Genomic DNA, 27,355 nt, shown 5'->3' with positions numbered 1-27,355 from the left:
AGATTCAAAGCTGCCTGTGGAGGAAGATGCTGGCATTCGTTCAAACTCATTCGCTGATGGAAGCTCTCCACCGCGGTTCCTGCTCTACAAGCCTCCATGTTCAGTTTCCATGCAAAAGCTACGGCTTAGGCGGAGGAAAAATAAAACGTGCAAGCACCTCCCAATACCCAGATGAAAGGGATGGGGGGGGGTCCTTCAAGTGGTTTGAGGATGGAATGACAGTGTCGTAAAATAACTTAGAAAACATGTATGGATGAATGAATGAAAAAAAAAAAAAGGTGTATCAAAAAATGCTGCATTTAGTTTCTGGTCAGTGAAGCAAACAGAACCACAACACTCGCCATCTCCGTCTTTAATGCTCGCTATGAACACGTGGTCTAAACAAAAGGACCAAATATCACACGTTAGATGTTATTATGGACGTCGACTCCTCAGAATTAGGTTTACAGCCTCGAGGTTTCTGCAGGTCCATCCGGGATGGTCTACGCTATGAATTCGTACGGGCGACGCTCCACACATCCAGGACATCTTCCCAGGAAACATAAAACAACTCTGAGGTGTAAATATATAATGGATTCCAGTCTTGAAACAGAAAACAAGTGGAAGAAACAACGACAACAACATCAACAACAACAACAACACGGCACCCATTCAAATCAGAATAAAAGCACAACATTTTGACGCGATGAGAAACGACATGGCTGATGTAGTCTGAGGAACGAGAGTGACGGTGGCTGGGTTGTAAAACGATGCATGTTTCATTTGCACATGAACAAAGTGCGCATGCGTGCGGACTCGTGGGACGGAGGTAAGCGTCTCTCTCTCTGGGGATTGGTCGCGTCGAGGGGGGGGGGGGGGGGCTAGAAGTCTCTTGGTCCATTGACAACCTCAGGAGCTGAGGCTGAACTGGTCTTGCTCAATGGGCTTTTTCACCCAGCCCCCGAGGCCTGCCTTGTGGAACGCCTTGATGAGCGCCTGCTTCGCCGAGTGGTACTCGGTGGTCGCCTGCTTGGCTTCGTGGTAGGAGCTGGGCTTCAGCATCTTGATCAACAAGATCGACGACAGCTGAGGAGCAGAGACAAACCGTTGACCGCTGTAACTCATGATCGCGTTCCCGACTCCGAATCGACCGGCGCGGGCGTGCTCACCTTGGAGTGCAGGCGAACCCAGCGGCTGTAGAGCGCATTCTTGCAGAGACGTGAAGCGCGGCCCATGTCGTCTTTGCCGGTGGTTGCATTGATCACCTCCAGGGCCTGGTCTCCCACCGTCCAGTTCACGCTGAAGTTGGGCGCCTTGCCTGGCTGCCTGGCTTCTGCGTTACTGATACCTGCAATCAAAATCAGTGCAAGGTCAGAGTCCTTGATGACAGATGTCACTCACCAAATCATTACAAACAAAAATCGCTGGATCAATATCAGAATGAGTAACTCCAAAACAGTGACGACAACGTTTTACTGAAACACACTGTTCACGCACGCACACACACACACACACACGCGGAGGCGTTTCCAAACATTATGCTACGACCCTTAAAACAATAAATTCCCTGAAGCGCCCAAGCAGAACGGCGGCAGTAATACGATTACACTTTTCTGTCTCTTTCCTCCAAAGCTTCTGTGGGGGACACCCAAAGGGAAGTATTAAACAATGCGTGAGGTATCCAATCATGGCAGCCCGTCCCTTCATATGACAGCGGCTCCCACACCTCTAACAGCGTGACCCCCCCCCCCCCCACTTGTGTTTTGTTGTCCTACTGAGCATGATGATGGCTGTATTGGTATTTCCTATCAGTGATGGGTCCAAAGAAAGCGAGCGGTAAGGATGGCAGTGAGAAGAAAAAACGCATGATGATGATGATGATGATGGAGATGAAGGATGCAATTATCGATCAACGTGACCGTGGTGTCCGTAAGTACGAGTGGAGTACATCAACGATATGTACACGTTTATGTATCTGTCCCTGTAAGGTACAATTACTGAATGAAGCGTCTCCCTTCCTTCCTCCACCATCGTCTGTCTCCAAAATAATCTCATAATAAAACCACATTTTATATTGCAGTAATACTGTATATCACTTATATCATTTTGTGTGTGTATCTATATTGCAATTACCATTGATATTAGCGTAATTTTTTTTAGGATTAAATTGTTTTCAGTTATTTTATATGGGAAACATTGATTTGAGATACGAACGATTTGAGTTAGGAGCTCGGTCCAGGAACGAATTATACTCGTATGTCCAGGTATTACTGCAGCATCCACAGAGGAGGACGCCGCCGAGCTCTCCGGGTCGCTTCCAACACACTGAGGGGCCTCAGCCTCCACCGGGAGATATATAGATGCCATAAATCCTGGTGTCATACTCTTTGTGTGTGTGTGTGTGTGTGTCTTAAACTCCACGGTTCCATTTGGTAGCACTTGTGGCAGAAGATGATTTAAAGGGGATGAAATTCTCAGTGCGCTAACGCAACAGTGCTTCACCGCTAAGAAGTCTCTAAAGCGGAAAAGGTTAATAACCGCCGACTATTATCTGCTCTCCCCTGCATTTAGAGACCAACCAGAGACGAGGCGCAGGGGGAGCTAAATATAAGTTCAGACAACGTGTCAGGACGGCCCCTCGTCATGCCCCGCAATGTACATGAAATGCACTCGCCTTTGATTGACCTTTCGTGCCTGTTTGTTTTCTGCTTTTTTGTTCGTATTAGCCGTGATTGCTTAAACGTATTTTCCAACTCGCAATTGTCCACCTAACGGCTTGCAGGCTGTCCGAGTTTTAGATTGAATGAATTTAGATGGTTGTGTTGTTCAAAAAAACAGCACGGACACAAAGTGCAAAGAATGTGTTTGTGTACTTTAACGTGAGTCCAGATAATTCGCTTCCGAAGCAGATAAATAAACACATTATTATTTAGTGTTATTCCCTTTCTGCTGAACAACATTTTTATTAATTAATATATGAAGATGTGTCTCATATCTAAACAATAGTTAAAAATAACATAACAATTTATTACGGATTTTTCGCATGGAAAAATAACTTTATATGTTTTTTAGACTGTCATCTGAATGAACAGAAGGCCAAGACTGAATTGAATAAAACTAAAATGGAGAGTCAGGACAAAGAAAAAAAAACAAAAAACCCTGCAGGAGTCCTGGCCTCTACGTCTATTTCAAAAGGTCAGGCCAAAGCTGAACATTTACAAAGATGATAAAATGATTCAAATTACACAGGAACTCTGTAAATGTCAGCTCAGATCAAACTGTCTCCCTGCTGCGGACCGATCAGCGAGGGGAATAAATATGCTTGCGGTTTCGGATTACCGTCTTCCTCGTTGATATTCAGACAGCTGGAGTTTGTTTGGCAAAGATTAACAAGAAGGTGTGTTGACAATGACAACTGACCGCTGAGCAGAGGCCTGTTCAGGGTGAACTGCTGCGGCAGGTCCTCGATATCTGCGATCCGCTGGTACATGGCCCTGGAGAGGTGGTCGCCGTGGTAAAGGCTGCCGAGGATGATGCTGGAGAAGTAGATGGGATCTGTGAAGTAGCTCATCAACGAGCCCTGAATGCCCACCACATTCCACCTGCAGGGCGACAACACAATTTTGCAGTTTTGATGATTTTTTTTCTGCAGTTCTTCAAGAACTGATCAATCAGCCTAAAATTAACATTTTAAAATTGCAAACCCCATTTATAAGGATTCAAAAATCATTAAAAAATACACATCAACTCTGATTCACTTTTACTTTTCATGGTTGGTGTATAAAAATAGCAAGAACAATTTAGAACCTTTTGATGATAATCCAGATCACTATGTGGACGGTGTAAATCCAGGTTGGAGAGGACTGAGCTGCTTGGCCGAGGTCTGTGCTCTCTGAGTGCTTTTCCAGTTTTAATATTTGTCAAGATTAGAAACCGTCAGCACCTCAACTCGCCTCATTGATGAGAATATGAACACGTGAAGAAATGGCCGGTCAAAATATAGAAAGTCATGCACTGAAAACTTCATAGAGTGACAAAACAAAGCAACATAATACGGCACGCGCATAAGTGAACACGCACATACGACCGCACTGCAATGTACATTAGTAAATAGTACCAATGCAATTTACCACACACGATCACCCACAGTCCTACGATTGTGTACCTGTACACTCCGAGGTACTCAATTCCATTTTCTACAAACTTCTGTGTATTTCCACGCTGTGTCATTAGCCATCTCCCCCCAGACATTTTCCCATTGACATGCTCTACGAAGCATCGTCAGAGAGGGAGGGCGCGCGAGAGAAGAATGGGGATGCAGGCGGAGACGGTGAGGGAAAGAATGAGGGGTCAGCGAGAGGAAGAAAAATGAGGCAAAGATGAAAGGAGGATATTTTTCCTCTATTATTTTTGTTTTCTTTGGGGAAAAAAAAAACGACATTCCTGAGATAAACATGATCAAAAACCTGTTATTGTTTAAAACGGGATCTATCAAATCCTTAAAAAAACATTCACTGATAAGGAAGTCGATAATAGTTGACTTCATTTACTCTTTTAAAGGGGAATGATTGAAAACATGAAACGTCCAGTGTGATAATTTTTGCTCTTCTTCTTTTTCTTTTTTCTTTCGGGTAAAATGTCTGAGAATGTGTGAAATTACCAACATGGAGCCAGAACAATGAGAAATACGCGATCGCAACACCCGAGGCTACAGACAGGGCCGATGCTTCGATGTGCAACGTGTGCTTGAGGGAATGCCTGAGATTGGAAACCAAAAGCCGTAACTGAATTTGAAATATTTGTTATTTTCTTATGCTGCTGCAGCAAAAGTACATTAATATTTCAGATAAGAATAACAAAATAAAAGAATAACGTATTCTTAATAACCCATTAAGAATAATGTATTTTAATAACATACAGCAATGCCACAACGTATACGTTTATCCGGATAACATCGCTATCCCTAACAATAAGGTTGTTTGATTTGATTTTTGTCCACATGGGCATATTGCTTTATTGATATAAAATAAAACACTACTTAATAGCAGATAGGGCCATCTGGAGCATATTATGAATGATTCATGACCGGCCCACAGGGGGGCAGCAGTGATTTTATAGAGGTGAGTTACGTTTTATAGGCATTTAAAGGCATCATTTTTAATATTCCATTTTTTGTAGGCTTCAAATCCACAAAACCTCATACTAGAGAGGCTGTTAAACTGGAGTCAATGTCCTTGTCTGCGTGTCCAAACCCGTCTAATAAAGCAGATAACGACAGGAGAAGATGCATGGACGCAGTGAGGGAGGACATGAGAGCGGCTGGTGTTGGGCTGGACGATGCAAAGGACAGGGTGAAGTGGAGAAGGTGGATTTGCTGTGGCGACCCCTGAAGGGACAAGCCGAGAGTCAAAGAGGGCGAGCGGCGCAGAGCTCATCTGAATAGCTTGAACAACAGAGGACGGCATGTTCTCGCCCAAGACGTAGGGCTGGCGTGTAATCACAGAAACAATGAGAGGACGGAGAACAACGCGCGGGGGGGGGGGGGGGGGGGGGGGGCAACATTACAAGCGAAAGCGAACCAATCAGTTGCTGTAAAAGAGCAGCCCCGCGGCTAGCAATCACTCACGAGGGGACAGGAGCAGGTGGGGGGAAGCCATTCCTCACCTGGCTAATGGCTGTGTCATGACCGAGAAGGCCTTTCATAGTCTGTTCCTCACAGGGGAAGAGAGATCCTCGCTGGGCCATTCCCTGAACTGGAAAGAGTTCATTTTCTGATACCATCTCTGTGACTGCAGCTGGTGGTAACACATCATGTTGTTGTTTTTTTTTTTTCTTTCTCGTTATCTCATAAAGCTCTGACCCTGGCGACATGTTGGGCCTTCAGCCTATTTTGCCCTCTACTGGCCCGGATCGCAGCGCTTTGGACAGCGACACAAAGCCGGGAATCATGGAGTAGCAGCGGCGACACAGCGGAAGGGCAACGCGACTCCTCCCTCACGCGAGCGCAAACAGCAACCGCTACGCAGTCGACATCTCCTCTCATCAAGCACACTTGGCGTTCAATCAGTCTGTGCGTTCAGGCAAGGTATTACAATTCTGGATGGAGGAGGAGGAGGAGGAGGAAGAGGAGGAGAAAAAGAGAGCGACTCGGGAGAAGAGTTATGGGGAAGTTTTATCGTTCATCACAAGGGAGGCACCGTGTTGCCTTGAACATTGACAGAGACTAAAGACGCTATGATCTGCCTGCAAAAATGCTCCAGGGACGGGGGGGGGGCATCAGTTCAGCAGTCCCTGACACTCCCCGAGGAAATGATCGACTCGGAAAGCCAAAGTCGAGATATAATGCAATTCCCGACAAGTACTATGAGTAAATAATAAAAAAGGGATCCCGAAACATTACATGTCTAAATGTCCTGCATAGATTTACAGCAACCGAATACAACCTTTTTTTTCTCTCTTGACCAGTTTATGAAGCAGAGTTTACAATTCTGCTTCAAGAAATTATTTTGATATTTTAGGAAATATGTTAATCAGAATTATTACCAATCAGCAGATTAATGAAATCGAACACGAAAGTGTTAATCGATGAGCTTTAGAAGTTCTGGCAGGGGAGCAGTCCCCTTGTTCTCGCTCTTTACGCTAAGCTAACATGTCATTCTTTAATTTAATTACTTCAAACAATCAGAAGCAACAACGCGTCTCATTAAAGACACCTGAACTAAATGAAACAAAAGTGATACGTCCTTCTGTATCGCCATAGCAACACCAATGTACCTTGCGATCTTGTCGCTGCAGGACATGGTGAGTAACCGCTCCCCCTGCAGCACCCCGTCCCAGGTCTGGATGGTGTTGCTTGACCGCACGGGAATGGTGCCTTCCCCCGATTCGATCTTGGTCCTCAACTGTCCCCGCGCTTTTCGGTTTGGATGTCTGTCTCCTTGGTCTGAGTGGGGCAGCATGGGAAGACAGGAATAATACGAGATACATTCATAAATGCATAAAACTGCAAAAATAAATTACAGGTTAAGACGGTTATTTATAAAACTTTCACACAAACATGTCCCAGGTCCCACAATAGTCCCACAAATGTCTTGCAAACATTAACAGAATGACCCCGATATTTATTATTACATTATTAATGTTCTCTGCTGTTCCGCCGGCACACGCCATCTATTCAGCGGCTAATTGAATGTGGTTGTTTTCTATTCAGTCTGCCATGTGCAACGGAAAACACTGACAAGAGTGCGAGGGAGGTTAATCAGTCAGACAGCGCGGGTGAGCTGGGCGGGAGGAAGACTGATAGAGACAGACAGCAAATGAGAAACAGCTCTAATTACAACAGCCTTATTTAAATGACTCTAATGTGTATTTGGGCATCAGAGTAAAAATTCAAATGAAACGAAGCCAAGCGTGAGAAAGGGAGGAAAGCGACAAATGTAATTAAACAAGGAGAGCGTGGACGCAGCACGGGCACGCTGTACCTTCCACGCCAGCCTCGTGTGGGGAGAAGATCCGGGCGTCTCCGCAAGGCGAGGTGCTGATGTAGAGGTGGAACTGAACGTTGTCCTTTAAGCTGTAGCCGCCCTTTTCGCACCACACAAATATGGACTTCTGGTGCTCGTCCATGTTGTTGCTGCGACGATGGACAAAAAAAAAGCGATTTCAACGTGGCGGCTAACGCAGGAGCTCCAAACACGAGATTTCAAACGAGCGGAATTAGATTCACCGGAGAGCAGTGCGAATACGCGTGACCTTCGCCTTCATCGCTGAACTGTCCACTGACCTGAGGAAGAACTCCAGCTGAGTGTAGAGGTACCTGATGAGCGAGCGTCGGGCGATTATCTCAGCGTGGCAGTCGTTGAGCGCCAGGCCGCGGTCGCTCATGTACTCACCGTTGATGCATTTGGTTCCCGTGGAAACACAAATGACTTGCGCTTCTTTCACGTCTGTCCCTGTTGGGGGGGGGGGGGGGGGGTAAAGGCAACAAAAACGAATTAGCCATTGTGCACCTGAAGTGAATACGGTACATTTCGTCTACATGATTTTTTTAAAGAAAAAAAAAATTAGGGTGAGAAAATACATTCTATTTTTATGTTCTGGTTTGGCGAGCTGCCACAGCCCGCGTCAAAAGTATTTATTGCACTTATGGACACAGAAATTGTCTTAATACTTATTATATTATTAGAAATGTTGCAACGCAGTTCTTTGGATTATAATGTACACCATTATGTGATCTATCTCTGTAACTGTACCTTAGGAAATATACAAAATGTTTGCGTTGGAAGTTGTGCTCATGTCTCAGTTCAATGCTATGACACTAACTGATTATTAGTTGGACGACTTTAGTTTTTATATACTGTGTTTTAATGTATTCCCTGACGTCCTCAGCGCACTGAAATATGACATGAAACCCATCTGGTAGATGTGATAAACAGTCTGTCGCCATTTTATTTTGTCAAACTTGGACGAATTAATGAATAAATTATGTTGAAAGATCATTTAATTCTCTCTTTCCTGTTTGAGAATAAAACATGAGCAGCTTCCCTGCTCCAAAATAATCCGTGGAAAGCCTTCGATGTCCGAGGCGCTGAACGGCTGAAGAAATGAACTGAGGATTTATTAAACCACAGAGCTGGTTTAGGTAGTTTAATCCTGCAGCATAATATGACTGAAAGATTTGTTGTTTGTTGTTGTCACAAATAACAAGGCAAGATGTTGCTAAATTGGCTTTTACCAAATGAGGAAACGTAATCCACTTTCCTCCACAGCCTTGAACGGATACTACTTGAAATTTGAATGCTCCGACATGTTGCTGGCGCGCGAGTGTCAAAAAAAAAAAAATCTACCTGTTGTCATGACGACTCCTGCTAAGACTTTCCGTCGCGCGTGCGGGGAGGTGAAATTGTCTGTCAGCTCGCTGAACTTCTCCACCACCAGGCGAGAGACGGCATCAGCCAGAACCTGCAATCCAACGCACAAGACACACCAAACCCAGACACACACGATATGAGCGTGTGTTTCATGTGTCGACTTACAAAGAGCATCCTGCGTTATCCACCCCCCCCGCCCCCCCGGAGCAACGTGTAGCTGTCATCGTCTTCAAATTCACCTGCGAGCTCCAAGGAATCAGGAGCGTTGAAATGACAACAAGTGAAGCGAGGCTGACCCCCCCCCCTGAGGTATATCTAATCGTCTTTCAAGCAATACTGTGAGTTTGGCGTGACAGTTTATAATCTACCATCTCCCCTCTGACAGTAAATCCTAAAAACAAACAAACAGGTAAACCTTTCCTGCTGACATTCTGCAATGCTCAGACTAATCCAAACTCCAGGGGAGCCTCATGTGAACTTCACACCTCTTTTTATTCTTGGACAGCCCCCCCCCCCCCCCTCTTGCTGGCTCTTTATCCATTGTTAATGTGATAGAAAATGATGACAAGAGGAGAGACGACGGCTGGATGACCACAAATGAAAGAGATTAGTCTAATATTACTTCCCTGCCACTTCGGAATCATCCATTCGTAGCCAGATCATTTGAATTTTCAAATGTCAAGGTCGTCCGTGGTGTAGAAATGACTGATAATCTCTAGGGGTTGGGGGGGTGCAAAAAGAAGTTGATGCACGGATCGCTCTGACAAAAAAAAAATCTCTGTCCAGAAAGAACGTTTCATTTCTTGACTAAAAGAAGACACATTTTTCTCCTTTCTATTTAAAGTATTTAACGGCTTTACGGTTTAAGAATCAATAAAGCTACAAAATAGTTAACATGGCTTTGCAACAGCAGTGGTCTCCATCCTTTTCTTCTTTTTTTATTTTTACCCCATTAGTTCTTTGCCAGATGGGGACAGACTGCAGAAATTAAATACCAAGCGACAGAGAATTAATAGAGCAATTAGCAGAGGGGGGGTGCAAGCGCTAAAAAAAGGGATCTTGTGGAATGAATCTGTTGACAAGTGGAGGCGAGGAAAGAAAATGCTTGGAGGGAGGAGACTGCTGACAGTGTGTTGTGCTGATTAGCTCTGCCGACAGCGCTATCGCTCGTCACACACCAGCCTGGCTTTGACAGTCACCTCCAGTTGCAGCGAAAGCAAACCGACTGTCCCCACACTGTGACCACCTGACGCGACTTAATGATAACCTGCTCGACAAGCGGGGGTTTGACAGGAGGAGACGTTTGGAGGAGATCTGTTTGCAACCTAAACTTTATGTGAAGGAGAGTCTATAAACGACTACGATGAACGACAAAGCTTTGCCATTAAGTTTTTGCCTTAATCTGGTGATAAATGTCCGAGGATAAAGGGAACAAATGATTCCAAAACGCTGTAAAAGGCCATTTCTTCACGTTATGCAACTTCAATAAGCATTGCTTCTGCCTATTCCTTTTTTGGTTGTAATGTATATTTAGTTTTGTTTAAGTTGTATTTATTAATTTTTATTGTCTTAATCTGACAACCAAAATAAAAATCACGAGATACTGTGGTAATTAAGAAATAATACATTAATAGCCATTGATTGCTCAACTTTAAAATCTATTAACATAACAGTCACTTTCCAACAAGCCATGGACTGGACTTGGACTACTGGACTAAGAATGATTGCATTGTAAGGTCCTAATGGCTGAGCAACCCGCTGACATACATGAGAAACTGTAATGAAGTATGGCAATTTACACAGCATAAACATCTTACCTGTGGTAGGTGAAGCTGCAATCCCTCTCTGGGTATGGGTTGCCGGGATGGCGTCTGGTCTAGCTGCATGTTGAAGAGAGCTGAGAGGGCGGCCTGAGCTGCTCGGGCTTTAGCCAACTTCTTGTTACGCCCTGAGCCTTCAAAAGTCTGTGCATCCACCGTTACTGACATCACAAAATTCTTGGCATGACTCTCCCCACTCTCTGAGACAAAGTCATATTTGAGGCCTGGCCTGAGCTCATTGAGGATCATGACTGGGTTTTTGCCACTGGAGGGTGAGCTGAATGCTGATGGAGGGGGCAATGGGGCCTGGACAAGGTTGCTGCCAGGTGGTGTTGGCAAAGGGTATTCCCCTAGTGAATTTAAGGAACTGCTACCATTAGAGCCCAGATAAAAAGATTCCTCAGGTGCAGCTGGTGTCTCAAAGCCATTGAAGAGCATATCTGGGAAGTCAGCTTGGTCTGACGTAAAGTCTGTGTTCACTGTCAACGTTCGACCCATGGCCAAGTGCGCCTCGGAGGCATTGGGGAACTGGACGAAGGAACGCAGCGCTTTCTCCGCTGCATTCAGTTTGGCCTTCTTCTTAGTTGGGCCCATACCCTCAAACATCTGTCCGTTGACTTCCACAGTCATGACAAAAACCGGTGCATGGACTGGTCCTGTCTGAGACAGCAGTTTATACTGTAGACCCGGTTTGATTTCATTCAACTGCATCAGCGCGTTCTTGGGCAGCACTGGCCCTGGTGTTTTCTTGCGCTTCTTGGCCCGGAACTTTGAGTGTGTGTGTCCATTGTTTCCCTCCTCTAGGGGGCGCTTTCGACTGCCCAAGCCGCCTCCATTTGGGAGTTGTTCAGCAACTCCCACCCCGTCTTTGCAGGACACGTTGTCCAGGTTTCGGTTTTCCTTAACATCGGTGCTGCTCGAACCTGCGGTGCCCAGAAAGAGTAACTTACAGCGCCTTCGTTGCAGGATCTTGTAAATGCAAAATTTATAGATTCCTTTATCACTCTTTGGAACTGAACCAACAATTTGTGTTCCTTTGTCAAAGCAAGAGCAGCTCACTTTTCATTTTATTAAACATATTAACCTGTAGTCTATTGCATTAAAACAAAGGGCTTACACCAGGAAGCCTTCTGGCCTTACAGATGTGCTGCTTTTTAACGTGACTCTTTCGCTTAACAATGAAAGCAGTGTCGGAATTTGTGTAAATAGAATTCATATTTGAACTAAGAATTATATCTCCATAGGCGTGAAGACAACAGCTACATATAACTACATAAATGTAAAAAAGCAAGCTGAAATATCCCCACTAAAGCCAGACGCTTAAACGCACACAGAGCTGTTTCTCATCCACTCTATCGATTTGTATTTGCTTGGGTGTCTACAGAGAAAGTATAGGGATCATTTAAAGTTTTTTATTTTCATTTTAACTGAAGGTTCTGAAATACACTGTGCTGTGGAACACATATCACTGAATCCAGTTAGCAAAGTGGATGGAATATTGGCATTTTAAATTTTAATTTATAACATCCTTCAGCAAAGGCTTGATAGGTTACTCCTTGCGGTACTGAGTAGAAAGAGAGGCCGCAGTGTGCATGAGTGGGATTGTAGGTTGGGTTGAGGGAGTGCAGGGAGGAGTGCAGGGGGGAGGAGCTGAGGACCAGGCAGGAGAATACGTCAGGCAGAAGGAGTAGCCTCCACCTACTGCAGGATCCTAAAGGCTTGATTCGTGACAGGGTGGCATGTTAAAAAGCTGTTTACCCATTTTCCAAAATATTTTTTTTTTTAAAGAATGACTGTCGTATTTGAAATGAGAAGAATCTGAATTGAAAATCTGTTACTAATGAGGTGCCATTTATAAGACCCTGCGCCTCTGAGATCCCCCCCACGGAGCTTGTCAGAGAACACAGTGTTTCAGGTTGCAAAATGTAATGACATGCCGTTACCATCTGCATTCTACAATCGCCGTGTCTAAAGGCTAGGAAAGAAGACATTTATTCTTGTGATCGAGAACACACACACAGCAACGTCCTTTAATTAACCGAGTGAATTAGGGAGAGGAGGGGCAAGCGCACGCATGCACAACAGTGTCTAGGAACTGCCACCGGTCAAAGGACTGAACACGTGAATAAATGAATTACTGTATTTCAAGACTACGTCAGCAAATACAACTGCTGCTCATTAAGCATCTCCGCCTGCATAGAGCGTCATGCTACTGGAAATCTGGGTATTCCCATTTAATTTAATGCGGACTGCGCATCAATACAGATATGTAGCTATAGTATTCAGTTCTTCCCTGTTACCCACTGGACACAATGAGCCAATCAGCAAATGGAACGGCATACTGAAAACTCAAACAGGTGCCACAGACAAAAACAGTTCATACTGCAGCTCAACACATAAAGAAGCAGGAATTTGGAGCCCTCTTTCTAATGGTCAAATTGCTCAAACTGCCGCTGTTAATTTCAAAGTCTAAAGACTTTTTTGGCAGGACGAGGGACATCTAGGACTCCGGCACATCAGAGAACAAAAGCCACTCAGTGAGAGCCATGAGACCATGCACTGAAAAAAGTCAAACATGCAATTACGATCAATAATCATGCCAGTATCTGTGTAATCAGAACCCATTAGCTATGCAAAGGCTAAACATCAGATATACTTGAATGAAATCCTTCAAGCTTCATTTCCCTCTGGGTTTTGCATTAGCCGAAACAACGTGGACCAAAAAAAAAAAGGTCTTTGATAAGTTTTTTTTATTTTCAGCTCAACTAGTGCTTTAATTTGAAGACGGTGGATACGTCTGAATAATTGCGAAGGTTGTCGGAGAAAAGGCAGAAACCGTTTCGTGATTTTCTCTGGAGTTCCCTGCGTGAAAGAAACAGACCAGGGCTTTATCTTTGAGTACGTCTTCTGAAAGCTTCAGCGGCTTCAAAAGACAACAAAGACTACTTTGCAACCATCTCATTTGACTTTGACAGAAAACAACGCACTTTCGTCTCAGAGCGCCAACCGTGAGTACGGCGCTCCGATGAGGACTGTTAACTCGTACTGAGAATGGGGGCGGGGGGGGGGCACCGCTTGGTTGACAGCTCCCTTTTGAACGCAAGCTCAGAATTGTTAAGGCACGGGGAGACGCATTTAAATATGGCTTTCCGTGCCTTCTGAGGCTGATTTCAAACCAAAACGTCTAATTAAACTTCAATGAGATGGAGGAAAGGAAGGTAGAGAGGAATCTGTCATATGACCTGCAGTCTTTCAGATCTAATGATTAGCTCTTCAGTCAAAATAAAAGTTTCAATAAACTCAGTGGCCTTTGTTCGATCTTGGTTCGGGGGAGGACAAACGGTTGCTACCATCCTGCCCACGGAAGGGCAACTCTAATTAGGAGACAATCATTGGCCTTGAGGGATGCAACCAGTATTGTTTTGTTTGCGTTGTTCACATTAAAAAGTATTTGCTGGTCGGATTTGCTTTTAGATTGATTAATTTTCTGTAGCACTGGATGCTTTATATAACATAACATAACATATGGACAAGTGTTCATACTGATTACACATGAGAACGGCAAACGTGCAGAAATGAAAGAGACAAACAGGCAGACTTCAGAAAATAAAGATCAAATATCACTCAAACAAGGAGACGCACGTAAGAGAGAGAGAAAACCAGCGTGGACTCACTCATATTCTCCTCCTCATCCACATCCATGGTGACAGATTTGTTCTGACCCGAGAGCAGCCTGGCCCCCGCTGCACCTGAGGGATCAGAAGCACATGAATAAGCAGAGTGACACGCATGCACATAAACACACTGGAAGACCTTGAGTGGCTACAGTGATAATACATTTCTTGATGCCCCAGCACTAACACACAAAGAAAAAAAAAATGCACATATTGCACTGTGAAAGTAGCTGATGATGTAGGCACATAAATATTCAGAGACTCAGAGATATCAAGGTGAGCGCGGAGGCCAGGGCTGACAGGTCTTAATGGCAGGAGCAGCCTATTGTGACTTTAATATCCCTCCGATTAGGCCTCATTTCCCGCTGCCTGCTGAGAGATATACGGCGAGTGACATGGCCAAGTTGCTCCACCGCCCGGCGCACGACTTATCCCAAGGTGGCGAGTGCGATTAAAGCTCATTAAGCTATCGTTTTCACACCAACACAGAATCGAGCGATTTCACGCTGATCTGAAACGTTCGCCGACGACGGCGATTATACACTGGCAGACGACGACGGATGGAGGAATGGCTAATTAAGAAAAAGAAAAAGCCTTTTCCCAGACTTCTTGGAGCTTTAAGGACATGTACAAACAAAATAACACCAGCGGTTAGCGCTGTCGCCTCACAGCGAGAAGGTACCGGGTTCGAATCCTATCTGTTCGGAGTTCGTATGTTCTCCCCGTGTCTGCGTTTAGTTTCCTCCGGTTCCCTCACACCTCCAAAAACATTGGCATTCCCAAATTGTCTGTAGTGTAGTGCGTTCAACTCTGTGTGGGCCCGAGATGCATCCAGGGTGCACCCCACCTCGCCACCATAGCAAGTTGGGATAGGCTCCAGCAACTTCCGTGGTAGAAAATGACAGAATTTTAATTCATGAAAACATTTGAATACCAGTTTATAATCTAAAAAACTCCTTCATAAATCATCCCACAACCCTCCTGTTAAAAAAACATTCCAATAGTTTTAATGCTCATTTCAGACCAACTGTAAGATTTCATTTTTGATAATCATTGAAACAACTTTAAGACGTGACAAAATATCCCTTCAGAGAAGTGCGTGGAAAAGTTGCGACAATGCTAATTACGGCAATAATAGGGCCGAGAAAGTTTTACATGCACGACTTCACCTTCGATCAGTCTCCTCACCATACGCTTAAAAATTTATAGAGCAACAAAAAAAATATTGCTGAGAGCAGGGACGATGAGGGCAGGCTAATGCAACGGGCTAACGGCGCAGGTTAGATGAGAGAAACGGAAAGTTGAAGCAGCAAAGAGGGGAAAAGGGAGGGAGAGTCAGAGAGAAAGATGGCGTGATGATACAGAACAGATTGTGCTGATCTGACTCTCTCTCTCCCCGTCTTCCACCAGCGCCCCCATTCCTCAGCTCGACACTTTCTTAAGCTAAACTAAATGGGCTAATTAATCTGGGCTAATGGCGGGTGACAGCAAATATGCTTGCACAATTATCACCCTCTTAAAGATTCATATTCCTGCCCATAATTGAAAACGAAAAGGTGGGGTGAAGGGGGGGTAAGGGGAGGAGTAGTTGAGATTGGAGTAATTTTTCTCAGGTAGCAGGAGTCAGGTGCCCCCCCCGGCATTCCCCCCCCCCCCCGACTCAAAACACTCCTTCAGCGACTCCTACCCACAAGACTAGGTGTGCCGATTTCACTATTTCCTCTTCGTGATAATGCCGTGAAATTGGGTAATTGTGGATAAATGACTTACATTAAGCCTCTCTGGATGTAAAGTTAAGCATTAATAAAATACCGGCTCTATTCGCATTCACTCAACACACGCACACACACACACACACACCGCTGTGTGGCGTACTCAGCACACACAATGCTAACGTGGTTGTCAGCTTTGATTTACAGATGAGGCCGCCTTGGCCAGAGAATCTCTAACGATTCCTGAAATCAGGTGCGATCGCTGGGGAGAGTCCAACGAAGATTTCGTGAAGGGAGCGTATGAGCGTGTTTGAATCATTCTGGAGGTTAAAGGGCACGGCGCTTTAGAGAAACACCTGCTTTAGGGCATTCTGTTGAGTTCTGATCAATCATCATCCTATAATTCCTAAAAACACGCCGTCCTCAATCAGGAAATCGATGTTACGCACCGAGACACATAGCAGCTCAGATGCAAACCGCATATATATAGTACCGTATGACATTTGGATGTACAGCCTTCAAAATGTGGAAAATGTGCAAATAATGTTTTACACACATACTGCACGAGTTAACTGAATTGTTTTTTGCAGATATATCCTAAATTGGCATTTTAATGCGAGTAGCAAACACCTGAACATCTTACAGATTAACTCGTGCAAATATTTGAACTTATATTCTACTCCTGATTGTCTGCTTGCTCTGGAATAAATTTCTCTATAATTAAAGCACAAATGACAGTAATTTATAAAGTCATTTATAAAGCCTTATATACAGTATATATATATATATATATATATATATATATATAAGCATGGACATTTGCAAGCAGATTTATAAAATACTGTAAAAGCAAAGCAGGAGCCTTATTAAAGTTTGGTATGTGATTGAAAGAGTGAATTTAAAGCGAGTCAAATGAATCGGCTGTCAGGCTGCAGACAACCCCCCCCCCCCCCCCCCCCCCTGCATAAATGATACTGCGTCATCAAGTTGTAAGACTGCTGGGTTCCAGGTAATTCCGAGTGGATGCTGAGGGAGGCAGGGAGAAGAGAAAGATGAGAAAGAAGATGAAAAACCCTAAATTCAATCTGGTGAGAGGGACTGAGGGGAAATAAGGTGATTTTGATTTGTCTCTCGTCCCTCGCTTGAGCTGTGACAGAGCGATAGCGCATCGCCACCGTGGAGCATCGACCAGCTGACGTGAGGAGGTGGGGGCGGAGTGAGGGATAGAAAGGTAAAGGTGAGGAAAGAATAGAAGATGAGGGGAGATAGAAAATGCAATCCTATTCCAGGTAAGAGAATCATTATCTCCTCTGAAACAGAAGGCGAGAGGAAGGCCTGTCCTCGGCAGGGTGTGGGTTCAAAAGCGTCTAAAACAAACTGCGCATGATGGCCGAGGCACAAACTCACAATTATTTCAGACCAACTTCAGAGCTTTAAAAAAAAAAAAAAACTACGCAGTGTGAGTCATAAATAATTAAATAAATGATCTTGCTTGCACAAAGGGATGACCTTTAATATTTGTAGACAACCTTTATATAATTTAAAAAAAAAGATATAAAAATGTCAACGTTTAGCCGCGCAGCTCTGTAAGCAAATCGGTTCAAGTTCAAAGCGAATTTTTAAAGAGAACAAAAAAGGAAAGGTGCATTTGTTCACCAACTGTGTTTCAGGGGCCTGAAACTGGAACAGGTTCCTGAGTTACATTTTTCTTCTAGCAAAACAGAACGAGTATAAGATCTGACGCCATGGTCACATTTTGTGTGTGACTTTGACCGTTTCCATGCGCTGAAAGAACAGGAAGTGTTTTTCCGTGCTCTGCTGCGTCGTTGGGGGCTCCTCAGTCTTTAGAAGGTGACTCCATTCACGATGCATACGGTGCTTTTTTCATATGGTAATGAGTGATTTTTTTTTCCTGGTCTCTTTAGTACCTTATCTACATGACCTTTCAGTGTAAATGGGAAGGGACAAGCTTTTAAAAAAATTAATTCCTTCGGACAGACCCACCATGAAGAGAAGGGTAGCCTTCAGATGACGACACAGATGTCCCTGCTGTGGATAAATCATAACCTCATCATAGGTGAGCAAAGTGACACACGAAGATCACAAATTGAAGAAACCAATTATGAGCTGCACACCTTCAGGGGAAGGCCATTTAATTGTCTAGCTGTTTTTGAGGAGATGTGAATAGACCATATGTCATTACAGACAGAGATACAGACAAGTGGAACCCTACATTCCTTTGCGGTAAAGGCGGGTGAAGTTTCAGTATAGTCTGGAGTATAGACGATAGGATCAAGGTGAAAAGCTTTTACTCAAAGACTCAAAGTGCCAGGGCCAATCACATCCGCAGCATCGAGCACTTCGCTCCTTTTGCAGCAGATGACTTGCTTGCTTAACTGACCGCTCAGTGCGCCGGGCTCTCTGGGGCGCTATTGTGGCTCACAGTATGCCAGGTATGCCGGGACTCGCTGTGTAATGGACCGGTACCGAGGCTCAGCTGGGAGTTAAGAGGGAATAATGGATACTAGCTTTACATACAGGCTCTGACTTGATCCTCAAAGACTGCAGCTATTTCAGGGGTGCAGTGCTCGGATTTAGTTTTACCTTACAATAAATGCACTACAATGCAAATTCAAACGTCAACATCTTATTCTACTTATTCATCTACGTTGCTCTATAAATACGGAGAAATACTTCATGTACATAAATCCTGGTATTACACTTTCCCTTGAAAAATAACACAAATAAAGTAAAAATAAATAAAATACTGGCAATAATTACAATGCTACAGCAGCCATAACTGCGATTCTACAACAAGCAGATGGGATGCTGTTGTGTAAAATGTAAACATACAAATAAAGGAATCAACTAACTAAAATAAACCGAAAAATAAATGCAAGGAAATACTCATTAATTAAGACGCTGAGGTTCTCCTTGGGAGTGACCAGGTTGGATAGGATTAGAAATGAGACAAAAAGAGGGACAGTGAAGGTTAGACGTTTTGGAGACAAGATCAGAGAGGCCAGACTTTGATGGTTTGGACATGTCCAGAGGAGAGACAGGGACTATATCGGTAGAAGGATGCTGAGGATGGAACTGCCAGGGAACAGGGCTAGAGGTCGACCCAGGAGAAGATACATGGACGTAGTGAGGGAGGACATGAGAGCGGCTGGTGTTGGGGAGGACGATGCAAAGGACAGGGTGAAGTGGAGAAGGTTGTTTCGCTGACGGGACAAGCTGGAAGAAGAAGGAGAGGAAGAAGAAGCAGAAGGCGGCGGCTGGAGGGGATTCACACCATTTGCATAACTTTAGAAATGAGTCAGACAATAACTGATTGGTCCACTAGCTCTTAATTACATGGCTGACAACAATGGGAGGCACGTGCACCCTTTCTAATAAGGAATGTGAGAGTGTCTGAAATCTCATCGGAGAGCGCAAACCTCTGTTCTAAATTGTTTTTGGTCGCTTGATACACCGATCATGAAAAGTAAAAGTGAATCAGAGTTGATGTGTATTTTTAACTGATTTTTAAACGTAAACCGTTTTTTCAATCATAAAATGTTAGATTTTTTCTTAATTACAGACTATGTTATAACTAGTATATTAATGCTCTATTTTTTTAAGGCCAGCAGAATGTCTGCCATGTACATGGAATGGAATAAAAATTAGTAGAGATTGACAAAAAGGAAGTGCAGGGATGGAGAGCTGTGAAAGGAGGCGAATCTGTCTTTTATTGTGTTCCAGACTTTAATATCTGACAGCCGGTCATTTATCATCGTGAACCGCTGATGGTGAGGGAAGGCGAACGTGGAGGAAGCAGAGGCAGAGAGTATCGATATGAATTTTTTATTTGATGGGTTTTATGGGAGATTGGATTTCAGAAGCCTGGCGGAGTCAAGGTTCACGGAGGAGTTAAAGGAAAGAGAGAGAGAGAGCGCGAGAGGCCGAGTCATAAAGGCTCGCCGAGAAATAATAGTGTCCAAACTCATGAAGAACACCCACGAACACTTTTCTTTCTATGTACGGATGTAGGGGAGGCTATTCCACGCAGCGCGTGCAAAGGAGCTGTAAATCAAACGCCCCCAAAACAAAGGCCATGAAGTTGCCATCACTCTGCTGGAGGACGACCGCATGCATTTTCCGTGTTTTGTTTCTGCAGCCGAACACAAACCTGTTTACGTTCCCACTTTTATTTCTCTCACATTCAGAAGAAAAAAAAAAAAACATTTTCAGTTGCATTTTCTTTTCTGCCTTCAATTTTCACACAAGCTTCAGGTGGGTTCATAAATCATCTGAGTGAGAGACCAGGATGCCTCCAGCACTAATGGGGTCAGGGGGGTGGGGATGGGGGGGGGGGGGCAGTTGTTGAGGGTTGCTGGGCGAGGGAGGACGGTGAAGTTCACGGCCGCCGCGGTCTCAAGGCCGGAAGGGAGAGACTGCTCAGCCTCGAGCTGCGCCACATCATAGGCCGCCAACGCCAGTGAGGCAAGAACACAAAATGGTGTCAAAAATAAATTCAAGAGGGACTCACAAATAAACGCAGCAAGGAAAAGGAAATAACAGCGCCCTCTGAGGCAGCCATTTTCACAATGAATTGCAGTTATTACTTAAGTTGGTAGATTTGTTCCTCTTTGAGCAGATCAAGGAGGTTGAAGTTTGGCAAAAAATACAAAATAAGAAATTAGGACCAAGTTTAATACCATACTTTGCATGACAGCACATTGTGGATGTGATCCAGATTGATTTATGATAATCAGACCACCCATCAACATAAAATATTCATTTTTAAAAACATGTTTTTTATAAAGTTATTCTACTCAACATCCACTTTATTCCACGGCGTTTCAACCGAGAAGCACGGGACACGGTCAGATGCTGAAATATGAAGCGGCGTGCGCCGACTTCCACCACAGGGGAAGCCTCGGTTTGTCGTGGCTTTATATGGTCTGGATGCTGTGCAGATTTGTGTTTGACAAATATGAAGTGAATACCAGAAAGATTAGATCGCTGCTTTGTGCCTGGTGCAAGACGACAACAGCAAAACGAGTTGGGCGAATGAGCCCCACCATTCCTGCATGGTATTTAAAGCAGACGTAGCACGGAGCACCTGCTAGGTCTGGCCATTTAATAAGAAATAAAGAAAATAATTTATGGAGTAAGACTTTAAGAGATTTGTTGTTGATTAGGATAATCTAACCAGAAACAGCCAATAATTGTATAGTTTCAGAGCCTTGTGCTTATTAAAAAATAACGCGTTCAGGTGATGTTAAATACAATTTAACAGTTTAACATAACATTCATTTTAGATTAGTGAAGACTGAAGCTGCCAAAAGTGTTTTTTTCTGTCCTTTAAGAAACGGCCACGTTCAGGATAAAATCTGATTAATCTGCAAATCACAGACAAATAGAATTACTAATAAATTCCCCAAAAGAAATAAGTAGTTGAATGTGTCTTTTATAAAACTTTGTTTTAATTGGTGGAGAAACAACAACTCACTTCTCACGGTGGAAAGTTATAGGAAAGAAGGAAACCAGGAGAGCTGTGCAGGTGGCGGGAGAAGCAGGTTACGTCCAAAATGAGAAATCGAAGATGAGGAGGGGGAAAGAGATGAAAAAAAAAAAAAGTGGGTGCATGGAAAAGGAAGGAAGCTGGACAGAGACAAATAGCCATGAGGAATGGGAGAACCCACTTCCGAGACAGCCCTAACGCAGACTGATTGGCCCACCAGGATGTGCGCCGCCATTTCTGGCTGATTCCAACCCTTATTCCTAAAAAATATAATTCAAGCCATGCCAGAACAACCAGCATGTGGTATTACAACAGTGTAATATGACATATATATGGGTGATTTAATGTGTGCGCCTTACTTCATTACTGCGGAGAGACGTTTTAGATACTAAATCGTGCTTCTTAAAGTCTTCTGCGCTCACGAGATCTCAGCCCGTTCTAAAGTTCAGGCCACGCTGAAGGTGAAACCGATTAGCTCTGCGTCATATAACACATCCAAAGTGCTACGATTTGCGTTGCCCCTCATTTCCCTGTGCGTTAACAGCCCGCTTCACGTGGAGGCTTTGATCATTTTGGCCGGGATCATTTTTCATATTATGGACTATTGTATCGGATCTCCGGCCTCACGCAAAGCCGAAGGCGTGCAAGAACGTAAAAGACGAACGATGAAACAATGTGTGCAAAGCAAAGGTATAGTGGAGTGAAATAGAAAATCAAGACAGAGGGGAATACAAGGAGGAAGAGGAGGACCATTGTTAACATTGTTAGGTGAGAGAGAGAGAAAGAGAGAGGTACTGTTGCCATCCCAAAATCCCATTACTTTCCCCAATAAAGCTTTGGCGGGCGGCTGAGTGATTACCTCAGAAAAGTGCAAGAGAGGAAGTATCTTAATGAAAATGGGATTAGGTTTTTTTTTTTTTTCTTTTGTAAAGTCAAACCTTCATCATCTCTGTTGCTTCCTCAGGTGACGTCTCGAGGCACCGACCAGGTAATGTACTGTAATGGGGAAGGGTGGTAGCAGGAAGGGGAGTGCCTGTCGTGTTGCCTGATTAGAACTGATGGACCAAGGTAAGGTGGTCCCAAAAGCGTGGCCGGCCAACATGGCCCTCCCTGTCCGCGTCAAACGGCGAAGAGGCTTTCATCGGAGTCCATTATTCAATTTGGCTCCTCTAATGACCGGAGAATTAGGCTGCCAGAAGCGATTTGCCTTCTTAGTCCTGCTGCTGGACGTTCCTATTCTGCATATTAAGAAGCAGCCATTCAGAGGCTGACATACGAAGAGGCTCCTCCAATCAGAATCAAACAGGATGAGCTTGGATGAGGACAGAAGAAATTCGAGGGACGCGCATCTCGGGACGAAGCGACCGAGTCCTCGTTGTCGTCCACGCGATGCATTGGTGGTCACGTGATCGAACAGGTGCCACCTGCCAGGTTCAGCGACACTGATTGGGCGGAATTAGCGGCTGAGTGATTGGCGGCGTTCTATTTTGCTAATTTAATGGTCCGCTTCCAAAGAACAAGCGAGAGCTGCTGCTCAGCGAGCAGCTGAGAGGCAGACAGAGGCAACAGGGAATTAGAGAAGCATGCGGAGCCAGCAGCCGTTCCACGTCGAAGAGGAGTCGGGGGGGGGGGGGCGGGGGGCGTTTCAAAGGAGCTGCAGCGTTGGGTTGAGAGTTCCATTCTGCTCGTGTGTCGCACGGCGAGCCGACGAGGACGGTCGCCAACCAATCCTTTCGTTTTTTCTTATTTTCAAATTAAACATAAGAAATAATCCAGGAAATTCTGCAAACTGGACCGTTTTTCAATTCAACTGTTGTGCACTATGCCACGTGCACGTCGTGATCAGTCTTGCATCGTATCTGAATACAGAACTGAAAAAACGTGCTGCTGATCTAGAACTTCATACCATGGCTGCAAAAGCCTTGCGTTTGTGCTACTTCTTCCAGTTTGTGGGTTTCTCGCTGCTTCCCAGCAGATGTTTGTCTCGTTTTTCCATTTTGCCAAAGAATGATAGAAAAAAGGTGAATAGATCAAACTAAATAAAGGATTCCTCACACTTGCTTTATCTCTATGTGCATTGTCTGTCCAAATCCAAGCATTATCTTAATAATAATAATAATAATAATAATAATAAGCCAGAAACTTTTGCTTTCTTCAATCTTTTCAAGGTTGGTGGGTGGCTGCCTCTTCACGTTTCACACGGAGCTGCAAAATCTATTTGACAGCTGTGATTTATGAGCCAGCACATAGGCACCAGGCGCCCGTGGGAGGGGGGGGGGGGGTACGTTTGAGTGTGTTTGGAACTTTGTGACTGTGGGTGTGGGTGTGATGGCGCCCCGGCTCACAGCGGACCTCCACCGCTGTGCTCAATGCTCAAGCACCAAATATCCAGAAAAAAGCAACACAAGTAAACATGTCAATGATTTGTTCTTTTTTTTGGGGGGGGGGGGATCATCTTAGTTCCCAAAGCTTCCTTAAAGCCAGCTACCTTCCCTAACTCGCTTAACGCCTCACAGCATCACAACCATCGCCACCTGTCCCGTTCAAGGCAAGGCGAGGTGCACATAGAGCCTGAAAATAAATGCCTTGACGCGAGTAAAAATCCACCCGTGGCGCTGCCACCTGGGAGCTGGATTTCACACCTTGTGGCTCTGCTGTCGTCAGGCAGAGACAGCGAGTGATGGACAGCGAAGGCGAGGACGGAGAAGGGGAAACCGCCGCCAGAATCCAAAAGGGCTGTGACGGCTGGCAGAGAGCGGAAGACAGCGTTCAGAGGTGCTGAAACAGTCTGACTCAAAAGAGTTTGAAATTAATTATCCCTCTCTACAGCCTTGCCCAGTGGGTTTTTCGCGAGACAACATTTCGCCCGGAGGGTCTAAATTTTCATCTGGACAGGGTCCTGCTCCATTAGCTGGAAACATTCCTCTCCTCCGGCGGCATGAAGGCTGCGGAATAACCGGCTGGAACAGCGGAAAATATTTCAGCATCTCTAATCATTTTGGGTCGACGCAGACTATGAAGCCACACTAATGAGCTTTATCTCTGCAGGGATGAAAGGAACAGACACAAATCCGTGCATGCATCTCTCGGCCCATGGAGTGTCTGTCTGTCTCTCTCTCTCTCTCTCTCTCTCTCTGCCAGCTTTGACACACCTCACCGATTTGTGAATTAGAGCCTGTAATGTTTTTTTTCCTTCTTTTGGTTCTGTCTGTCAGCCTCTTACAGTCATTAGCAGCATGCTAATCAAAGCTAATTATGCAGACACAGCTCATTTCTCATCCAGACAGAGTGCTGCTCTAAACAATGCTCATAATCTGCAGCCGTAGTTGTGTTTCCTATTTACTTTCATCTGTCACTGGTGCTAAAAAATTGAATTAGTCCGTCTGAGCTTCTTTCAGAGGCTGTGAATCTGTTTATTTATTTATTTTTGCCTCACATCGGGGCCAAAAAGGGAAATGAATATTTCTGTTTGTGAATACAACGAACGATGACAGGAATAAAGGTATCGAGAAGAAAGGGAAGTAAAGAAATGAAGGGAGGCAAAGTGTCTGTGACAGGATGCAAGGTTATCTCAGAGGAGAATCGCCTCTTATTCTTCCTGAAGGTAAAGTCTCTCGGAGGGCGGAGGACACCGAGAGCCTGGCGGTGCACATCCGCCCCTATTCAAGTCACAAAAGCTCGTTTTGGAGATTTTATGCTGACACGGCATAAAAAAAAAAAAACCCTGTTCTCTGTTTCCCATATTTTATATACACTCCATTGGAAAGCACCGCCTACCCATGTTGTGGTTTGGCAAACGTATGAGAGGCACATCTAAGAACGTCCCTTTTCAAGGAATATGCTGAAGTTGAGCATTTTGAAAGTTACCGCACCCTGTGTGGAAAATCACTTATAAATTAGGATTATTCACGTGGATTATTCACATCAATGAAAAAATACTGCAGGACACACAGTATGAGTAAAGATTTCATCCACACAGCATTCTCAAAAATAATGCATTATTACTAAAGTAGCTGTTATTGTGTAAATAAAAAAATACAAAAAAACTACAATTAAAGGACGCTGCGGTGCGTTACACGAGAGCGGGATTCAGACAGCAGCAATCCATCAATGAACGGCTAAACTATCATAGCCGGAATATACAATATATATATATAAAATATTATATATTTTTAAACTGTGAAAGAATGTAAAAACTTATCAAACACATAAAACCAGCGGCGGGACGTAAAGAAGAACATTTAGGTCAGGGGGTGGAGTTTAAGCATGCCTGGGAACATTGTAAACATAAACAAGTAAATGACAACAAAGTATATAACAAGTTATTTTAATAAGGTTTTTTTTTTTTACCCGTTACTTTTACTTCTGAGTATTGATTGCAGGACCTCTGACAGACCTCACCTACCGACGTACGCAATCAACGGCGAAATCGTTGTTTCGCCTCGTTGAAATCGTTTAGCGACGGAATCTTAAGGGGAATGTAAGGGGACAACCTTACTGTTTATACTTAGCAACCCCCCCCCCGTCCAACCAGTTATTTAAGGCCACTAATTCCAATCACACACACAGCTCGAGCCTGAGGGATCTGCCAGTCCAACATTTCAGCTCAGCTGAGTTGCACAGATCATCCTCACCGCTACCAACAGCTGCTGTGACACGAAGCAACTTATCAGGAGGTCTTCAGGACGGGGCATTAAAGCTGAATCAACATTAGCCCACAGTAATGGCTTCTTCAGGATGCTAAAATAAAACGCTACTTTCATTCGCATGGTGAAAATGGAGAATGAAAATGCAGGAAGCCGGGCTGTGTAAGGCTGATGGACGTAGCCAGTCTGAGTGAGCAGCACCGGAGTGTAAATTGGGAGCTGAAAAATGCAGCATCAGCAGCGGTGGATTTACTTGGATGGACACGGCTTGATGAGGAAGAGGGTAAGGTGGGGGGGGGACGACGACACGGCTAATACTTTCAGTGAACTGTGGCCACCTAAGTAATTACTACCTTTGTTGTTAGGCTAATCTTCACAGGGAAACCAGCAAAGTCCGGAGGGAAAGGCTTTGAGACGCTTGCCCCCCCCCCTCTCTGCCACCCAACATCAATTAAATAGAGATACGGGCCTGTCCCATTTAGAGGAAAAGAGAGGACAGATGAGCAGAGACACAGCAAACAAAAGAGCATTCTTATGATAAATACATCTGATCCTTAACAATAAAAACAATGTAGGTTCAATCCGAGCTGACGAGGCAGATCTCGAGCTGTCCCACATCCGACGAGTTCACAGTCACACACAGGCAGATATCTGACTGTCCACAGCTGGATCTTGGATGGTCTCTAGAACCTTCGTGTCTCGTCACCATCATTTATCTCTGTCAATGACTTTTTAAATATAAGTTTTCCATGTCAAAAAATGAAACACTAGCCGATTTAATAAAGAAGAGAGAGAGAGAAAGGACAGACCGTTGCAGAGGTTACCTTTGCGCTCGGAGCGCTTCTTGCGCCTCCTTTTGAACCTGCGTCGGATCAGGCAGTAGTAGGAGCCCAGGTTCTGCACGCCGTTGGTAAGAAGCGCCATGCTCAGCGCTGAGTCAACTAAAGAGTTCTCTCGGCTAGCCTGCACGAAATAGAACTTTATCTGCTACCGGCTGGCTGCTAACACAGACTCCCCGTCTTCCTTCCACTAATGATAACACCTGCAGCGTTTGTTTCTCTCTACTTTAGTCCTTCCCATGTATCCCAACTCTGTTCCCCCTCCTTCCCTCTCTGCCTCCTCCTCTCGCATGTTGACTCCATCCC

The 27,355-nt window shown here is 44.6% G+C and overlaps 1 protein-coding gene across 1 annotated transcript; it reads right to left on the bottom strand.

Moving 5' to 3' along the window:
* Positions 1 to 343: 343 nt before the first annotated feature.
* adarb1b (adenosine deaminase RNA specific B1b) lies at positions 344 to 27,134 on the bottom strand. The gene is made up of 10 exons (XM_068746137.1): positions 27,035 to 27,134; positions 14,344 to 14,418; positions 10,667 to 11,592; positions 8,826 to 8,940; positions 7,763 to 7,931; positions 7,461 to 7,612; positions 6,754 to 6,922; positions 3,400 to 3,581; positions 1,149 to 1,327; positions 344 to 1,065 (listed from the first exon to the last, which is right to left on the bottom strand). The coding sequence occupies exons 1-10, from the start codon at positions 27,132 to 27,134 to the stop codon at positions 889 to 891; spliced, it is 2,244 nt and encodes a 747-aa protein (XP_068602238.1). The 3' UTR covers positions 344 to 888.
* Positions 27,135 to 27,355: the final 221 nt, after the last annotated feature.

The sequence above is a fragment of the Brachionichthys hirsutus genome, chromosome 12 (assembly GCF_040956055.1).
Source record: "Brachionichthys hirsutus isolate HB-005 chromosome 12, CSIRO-AGI_Bhir_v1, whole genome shotgun sequence".
Taxonomy (NCBI): Eukaryota; Metazoa; Chordata; class Actinopteri; order Lophiiformes; family Brachionichthyidae; genus Brachionichthys; species Brachionichthys hirsutus.
The sequence above is the reverse complement of the archived record's forward strand: the minus strand, read 5'-3'. Positions and strand labels throughout refer to the sequence as shown.